Source organism: Cryptomeria japonica, unplaced genomic scaffold (assembly GCF_030272615.1).
Source record: "Cryptomeria japonica unplaced genomic scaffold, Sugi_1.0 HiC_scaffold_1137, whole genome shotgun sequence".
In the NCBI taxonomy this organism is placed as follows: Eukaryota; Viridiplantae; Streptophyta; class Pinopsida; order Cupressales; family Cupressaceae; genus Cryptomeria; species Cryptomeria japonica.
The window spans coordinates 1,265-8,996 of NW_026729751.1; the positions used below are offsets into that span (position 1 = coordinate 1,265).

Here is a 7,732-nt window from a genome sequence, read left to right on the forward strand (position 1 = left end):
GGGTCAAGGTCACCAGGATAGAAAGGAATTCTACAAGGATAACACGTAGATTTCTCTCGGTTCATGGGTACTGTTCTTGATGCAGGGTTCTCTGAAGGTATCACCTCTGCCTTGGCCTCCGAGCTCTTTGAGCCTGAACTATTAGGTGGACTTGACAAGGTCTTATATTATGCCCTACCTGGTTCGACTGTTCCGCGGCTTGCAGATATTGAGGCTACCCATGAAGAAGGAGAAAATGTCATCGAGTGTCTCGAGGCTTACAGATATTGAGGCTACCCATGGAGAAGCAGAAAATGTCACCTTCTATCATCTCCTTCTGGACGTAAAAGGCCCTGCCAGGAGAAAGTACAGGCAAAATGTTTCAACGGTAGTAGACTATTTGAAGTGGAGAATCCTCCCTAATCAGCCTGGAGACCATAATAAGGAGGACTTGAAGAGTATGCAATTCTTGATGGCTTCCTTCAGGAAGAAGAACATATCGACCCTCCTCTCCCGAGTGGAGAATCTTAGGTTGTCACGCAGAGTGTTCTGAAAGTGGTGGGAGCAGTGGTCCGGGCCGTAGCAGGGGTCGTCCAAGCGGTCGTGGTCGTAGAAGGGGTCGGGGTCGTGTGCCAAGAGCATAACCGTTGCAGTTGCCTCCATTCAAATTTGAGAGATATGCTCTCCCCTATCTTTTTGTGAATTTAAGTTCTATGGCTTTGCCTTTGTCGACCAAAAAAAAATGATTTTTTTTTTCTAAAATTTGTTTATTAAAGGCCCGCTTATTAAAACTTTATTAAAATTCAGAATTAATGATTGATTAGCATAAAAAAAACTTAAATCAGGCATGAAAAAATCAGTGCGAAAATGTAAATGCAAAGCATGCAAAAAAACAAAGCAAGATGTATACATGCACTCTCTACCAACTATATCCCGATTTAATACTGTCTCGTTTTTGCGCACATGACCACGAGTGAAATTACTTCATTGAAATTTGGCTGCGAAATGACATGACCACGAGCGTTGAACATTGACGCGACCCAATTTTTCTGAGACGCCCAATTTTGACTTCCTTCCTTCAAATTTCCATCACCACGAGCGTTGAACATTACATTACAATAAATACCTCTTCCCATTCCTTCTTTACTGCAATCACATTCTTCCCATTCCTTCTTTTCTGCACTCACATTCTTCCCATTCCTTCTTTTTCTGCCCTTGTACTCTCTATTATTCACAAACAAAGAATGGCTGCAGTAGCAACTTGTCAAATTTCAGAGAATGAGAAATTGGTGGATCGAAGTTGTCAAATTTCAGAGAATGATGGGCAATCGGTGGATCGAAGGATGGGCAAATATCATGCCAATGTTTGGCACGACGATTTCCTCCAATCCCTTTCATCGCCATATGGGGTACGTGGGTGTCGCTGTTTAATTGTTTAATTGCTCATTCATTCATTCATTTTGATTTATCTGCAATCCATTCAGATTCGGTTCTGTTTTGATTTATCTGCAACCTCAATCTTCATTGTTCTGTTTTGACTTAACCTGTTTAATTGTTGATCAACAGGAAGCTTCATACCGTGAGAGGGTGGAGAGCTTGATTGAGCAGATCAAGGAAAACGCATTCAATCCTCTGCTTGGAGACGGAGAAATATGTCCCTCCTCTTCTGACCTGCTTCAGAGATTCTTCATAGTTGACGCTGTGCAACGATTAGGAATTCATCGATATTTTGAAAAGGAAATCAAAGTGCTCCTTGACTATACTTACAAGTACTGCCGTGCCTTCCATTTTTCCATTCATTCTGATTCATTTCTCTTACTTGCCGATTTCATTTGATTAGTACTGATTATATCTCTTTAAACAGGTATTGGAATGTAAATGGTATTTCATGGGGGACTCAAAATTCCACTGCAGATCTCCGCTCTACCGCTTTGGGATTTCGAATTCTTCGCCTCAATGGATATCATGTATCTCCAGGTTTCTATTTTAAACTTTGCTATTTCAATTCTAACAATAGCTATCGATTTAATCAGATCACAAGTATTCTGAAATAATTTGACATTTTACAATATTTTGTTTTGATCCAAGCAGAGGTATTTAGAAATTTTCAAGATGAAAATGGACAGTTCGTTTTGACGCGACCGGTTGAAGAAGGCGACAATGAATTAAGAAGTGTGTTGAGTTTATATCAAGCTGCAGAGATTTGTTTTCCAGGAGAAACAATTCTGAGAGAAGCTAAATCATTTGCCTCTCGATACCTTCAACAAACTCTTGGACAGAGCCACGAGAAAAGCCAGCTTTTGACAGAGGCAAGTACAGCATTCAATTTTCATCATTAAGTTGTTATAAAATTATTTTATTCCACAGTATAGATTTAACAAGTAGTCCATTTCATTAAAATCTGCAGGTTGATTACTTTCTGAAATTTTCTTGGAGATCCAGAAATCCACGATGGGAAGCATGGAGCTCCATACAAATATTTAGACAAGATGTTGATTCTTGGATGTCAATGGAGGGCGTTTATAAGTGAGTACATCAATCTTTTCTCTTCTAAACACATTTTTTTAAGGTACCTGAAATGTGAAGATTCATCTGTTTTGTTTTGCATATGTCAAATCTTCTTGGATTAGATAGAACTCAAATATAAAATATTCTACTTTTACTAACATATTTTATTGTTCATGAAGTCATATTTTGAGTGTGATCTTAATAGTTATAGACAAGAGAGGATGAAAATCTGAGCTAACTTATTTTATTTGAACATGATGTTTTCTTTCAGGATTCCAAATGAGATTTGTCAAACTATTTTGGAAGCGGCAATATTAGATTTCAACATAATACAAGCTCAACATCAGATTGAGCTCAAAATTATATCCAAGTAATATATCTTCAAATGAAAATTGTGTTAACTAAATAAAATAGTTTACTATGTCATTTAGAGTACTTGCAGTATTAATTGTATTGGAATAACATGTATGTGGTGATATAATGTGTAGATGGTGGACTGAAGCAAGTGTAAACAAGCTTAATTTCTTTCGACACCGACATGTGGAGTATTATCTTGCATATGCCTGTGGATTGTATGAACATGAATTCTCTCTAACTCGAGTTGGATATGCTAAGCTCGGTACCATAATTACAGTCATTGATGACATTTTTGACACTTATGGAACCTATGATGAGCTTATACATTTTAAGGAAGCCGTGATCAAGTAAGTATAGTGTTTTCTATTCATTTGTGGAGCCTCATATATTGAGAATCATATAAATATTATTTGATTATCATTTTTCTTTAACAAAATAACTAATTTGCTTGCATTTCATCCTTACTCAGTTGGGATATGTCTATGATGGATCGCTTTCCCAAATTTATGCAAATCTGTTTGCAATTTACTCATGAAACATACATGGAATTAGCTGATGAAGCAGAGAAAATACATGGTCCACGTGCACGCAAGTGGATGCAAGAATATGTAAGTCGCGAGATCAAATTTATGTATCGAACATTTGATGTTGAAAAATATAAATAAATATATTGTTTTTGTGTAAAATACTCATAAATCTTACAATGTATTTCATATATATTCTATTGCAGTGGACAAATCTTATTTTGGCAGAATTCAAAGATGCAGAATGGATTGCTACTGATTATCGCCCTACTCTGGATGAATATTTAAAGAATGCCCTGGACTCTTCAACTGTACCTGTGGTCACACTGTTTCCAATGCTGTTAATTAACACGTCTCTTCCTGATGATATTCTAGAAAGAATCAAAAAAATTGAGCTTGATGTAATGTTGGGTTGTAGATTAATCGACGATTGCAAAGATTTTCAGGTATTTATCGACCAAACTTAGCTAGACCTATCTTATCATCCATGAATCGTAGATTTTAAAAATAAAAATCACTTATATATCCTTGTTCTAAATGAGCATATTTCATTTTGAAGGAACAACTTGAAAATGGAGAGAATGCTTCTTGGCTAGATTGTTACATAAGAGATAACCCTGGGACCACGATGGAGCAAGCTTTGGAGCATGCAAGCATTCTCACCGAGTTACACATGGAAGAGTTAACCAAAGATTTTTTATTTTATGAGAAAGATATACCAACATGCTGCAAAAAGGTGTATTTTGATTGTATGTATAGATGGGTGGCTTTCTTATGGAGGGACATTGATGGGTTTTCAACATCATTCAAGGGTACAAAGGATGACATAATGAAACTCTTGATCAATCCTATACCTTTGATCTCTGATAAAAGAAATATGTAAAAATCAAAATAAGGTTGACTCTATGCATTGTTCTTTTCGAGATCCCAAGTAAAAAGATAAATAGAAATGTTCTTAGGGCCCACAGTAACCCTAGAGGATCCTCAATTATATAACAAGAAATTATTTTAGCATATTTTTTGATGTAGCATATATATAGATGCTTATTTTTGCATCTATAAACGTACAAAATACAAAATTGCAGACATGATAATGTGCAGTTACCCACCTTATTTCAAATGACTAGAATCTGTTATTTTGTAAATTGATGAAATTTTTTGTAACGGTTCTTAAATTATATCAAGAATATTTTGACAATTTTCAAAGAAATTCATGTGTTATTGAATGAAGTATGTTATTGTATCGATCAATTACAATTCCACTTATGTCAAAAGAAGTGTATTTATAGAAAAATACTTTTTGAAATATAAAGACAACCTACTTCTTTAACTGTAAACATGCCAACAAAATTTATTCAAATGTTTTACTAAACCATCTAACTAAAATACCTCGTAAAATAAAACAAAGGCTTTTAACAAATTTTACAATTTATTTTATAAAAAATATCTACTTAAGAAAGTATAAAATGTTCTAAACGTAACAAAGATGACCTACAAGATTCTAACAACACTACAAGACTTGACTAGATACATATAATGAGTCGATGTAGTTAATGCGAGAGAGTCTGGGGAATGGAACTCAATTAAGTGCAATACACAAGACGTCTCAAACATAAATAAAAGAAGAGTGTGGCTGCCTGTGCATGACCATCGTTTAAAGAATAATGTTTCAAGTGCTTTGAAGATTAACACAAGCCTCTTGTAGACATGGTCAACTTCTCAATCCTAATGTTAAAAATATCACTTTGAATTATTAAGAGAAATCTTATTATTAAGTCATGGTTTTGGTTTGTTTTAAAAAGTTTCTTTAGGTTATTAGATACTATTATTTATTATTTAATAATATTTAATTATTTGTAAGAAATATTCAAATTTGCATGTTATGGTAATATTATTTTTCATCAAAATTAATTATTCAAGTTTTATTGAAAAAACTATGATGAAAAGAAGTTTTCTTTCTATATCATTTATGAAAAATATAATGGATTTTATAAATATGGATTGTATAACTAAATTGAAGCATTATGACGACCATTTTGTTAGGATTTCCAAATTTTCATGTCCCGATGTTCATGTCCTAGTCAGATTACCAAGTCAAAAGGTAAAAACTGGAGAAATATTAAGTTTTTTGGATTATCAAGCTTTTGATCATCCTTGTGCCGTGGTTCATCTATTAGTTCCCCTAAATCCAACTTACCTTTCTATAGCATCATAAATTGTAACACCATACAATTTATACCACTTTTTGTGCTCTTGCCTTAGTGTGACCCATTTTAGCTCTTATCCATGTCCGTTTTTGGCCTTTTACCTTGAAACTAAAGTCACTTGCTTGGATGGTGATTTGAATCTCTATCTCGAGTTGTTGAGTGCACACCATCTGTGGATTTGTCACCCTATTTTGGGTAGACAAGGTGTCCCAGGTGCCCTTGTCCCCCTAGACAGGTCCCAAATTTTAAAATGTCTGTGTGCACTTCCCACTGGTTGGTTTCATATCGTAATGTCTTACTTTGACCATTGGAGGTTAGCCTAATCAGGAAAATGCCTTGAGAACACTATATAAGAGAAGTCTTCTAGTTCATTTTCACATCCACCATATTCAATTCACATACATCTTCAAGCACTACGATCTTCAAGCATCAACGTGAAATGTCATCCCACCATATTATTTAGAAATCCTTCAAGATCTAGACATCATGGAGCAAAAATTTGCATCAATCTTCATGTAAGCATATGTTCGTGTTTTATTTCCTGTTGAGGATGAAGTGATTGGAATCTAGGAAGAAGTCCTATCTTAGAAATAGATCTTAGAATCAATAAGAGGAGTTGAAACTCCCCTTAATCATCATGCTACATAGACGGTTTTAAGAAACAATGAGAGATGTATCTCTTCTTAAGACTCCCCCTACAATTAATGTAAGGAAGTTAAGTAGCGGAACAACTTCCTACACTAAGCCTGAGAGGAGGGTAATGGAAAAATTTTTAACAATATTTACAACAGTTACAGAAAACAAAAATAGATACGATAACATTCAAACCATAACATGGTGATTTACGTGGGGAAAACCCTTTCGGGAGAAAATCCCCACACTCCAAAAGCCGCCCAATATATTATTCTACAATCAAAACATATTACAATATACTTGCAGAGCAATCTCTTCGCAGGAGTACCACTATTCAGAGATTCAGAGGTAACTCAATAGCCAAAAAACTCTTACACTCAACCTCTATCTCACGCACCTCATATATAGGAGATACAATACAGGAAACCGTCAAACGACATTAGAAAACCATGGGCTAAAAACCACCCAATAAGGTGTAGCTGACCTTATCTCCCTTCTACATGCCCTATGACGTGTTACAACACACATAAACACGTGTCCCTCCCTTTTATAGCTCATTTATGTGTCCAATACAAATTATATTTCCTATTTCAGGAGTACAAACTTCTGGAGGCCATAACGTGCGAACTGTGTGTCCGATTGATGAGCCGTTTGAAGCGCCAAAAAGATCACGAAGTTCTCTATTGCCTCATAAGCCCCTATGCCCCTATGATTCTTACACCCACTTTTCAAGGCATTTAGGATCCTCTAAAGTCCTCAAAATCACATTTAAACCTTTCATTAGATCCCTCCAAAACAGAAATTTTAATATCTTCAAAAATAGCTGTGATCTTGTGACGTAACTTTACCAGAATACTTATCTATCCAACTAGAAGCTTCAGGGAGAAATTCACAGCATTTCGTGCTCAAATAAAAACTATCTATAGATAGTAACCATATGTAAATGCAAGGTTGAGACACTATTCTCCCAACAATTAAAAAGGTGCTAGTGGAGGAAACAATGCAACAAGAGGAAGAAGTCTTTCATATAGAGCAAATAATAGATAATGTGGGTTGGATCAAACACAAAATTGAATACAAAGAAATAGTTTCAGATACTCCCTCTAGACATGAATGAATTATTCAGAGAAGAAGAATCTCATCCATCAATAAAAACAGGCTAGAACTATGTCTACGATAAAGAAGAAAAACGATTGTATTCGGGTGTATTATGAGCAGGCTTGCATGTAGCAGAGAATGATCTAAGAGATAGGAATATGTTAGATTGCCAAATTATGACCATTGATTTGGACCGCCCTTTCAAGATGACGGATATTAAATAATCCAAGGTTCAAATGGATGTCACATGCTGTAGATTAGATGAGGTCAAGAAAATAAAGAGAGAGATACAGACTCAAGTTTCATTGTTGTAGGGTTTTACCAAAATCCTGGTGACTCAAGGGGAAAGAATAAATGAAGTGCCTCAAAATTTGACAATAGTTTCCCTTGAATTGACTATTTTTGATTAAGGATAAACAGGTTTTG

At 35.3% G+C, this 7,732-nt stretch overlaps 1 protein-coding gene across 1 annotated transcript; it reads left to right on the forward strand.

The window, feature by feature from the left end:
* Positions 1–1,134: 1,134 nt before the first annotated feature.
* On the forward strand, positions 1,135–4,301 carry LOC131058928 (sesquiterpene synthase Cad). Its single transcript, XM_059216225.1, has 10 exons — positions 1,135–1,388; positions 1,546–1,748; positions 1,844–1,956; positions 2,071–2,288; positions 2,387–2,505; positions 2,759–2,857; positions 2,976–3,191; positions 3,314–3,452; positions 3,575–3,814; positions 3,928–4,301. The coding sequence occupies exons 1-10, from the start codon at positions 1,224–1,226 to the stop codon at positions 4,249–4,251; spliced, it is 1,836 nt and encodes a 611-aa protein (XP_059072208.1). The 5' UTR covers positions 1,135–1,223; the 3' UTR covers positions 4,252–4,301.
* Positions 4,302–7,732: the final 3,431 nt, after the last annotated feature.

What these genes read in the sequence shown, in the direction of transcription:
- LOC131058928 (XM_059216225.1), top strand. Translation starts at nt 1,224, where the DNA reads ATGGCTGCAGTAGCAACTTGTCAAATTTCAGAGAATGAGAAATTGGTG. An exon ending in CTCCTTGACTATACTTACAA is followed by an intron (nt 1,749 to 1,843) that starts GTACTGCCGTGC and finishes CTCTTTAAACAG; the next exon opens with GTATTGGAATGTAAATGGTA. An exon ending in GCAAGTGGATGCAAGAATAT is followed by an intron (nt 3,453 to 3,574) that starts GTAAGTCGCGAG and finishes ATTCTATTGCAG; the next exon opens with TGGACAAATCTTATTTTGGC.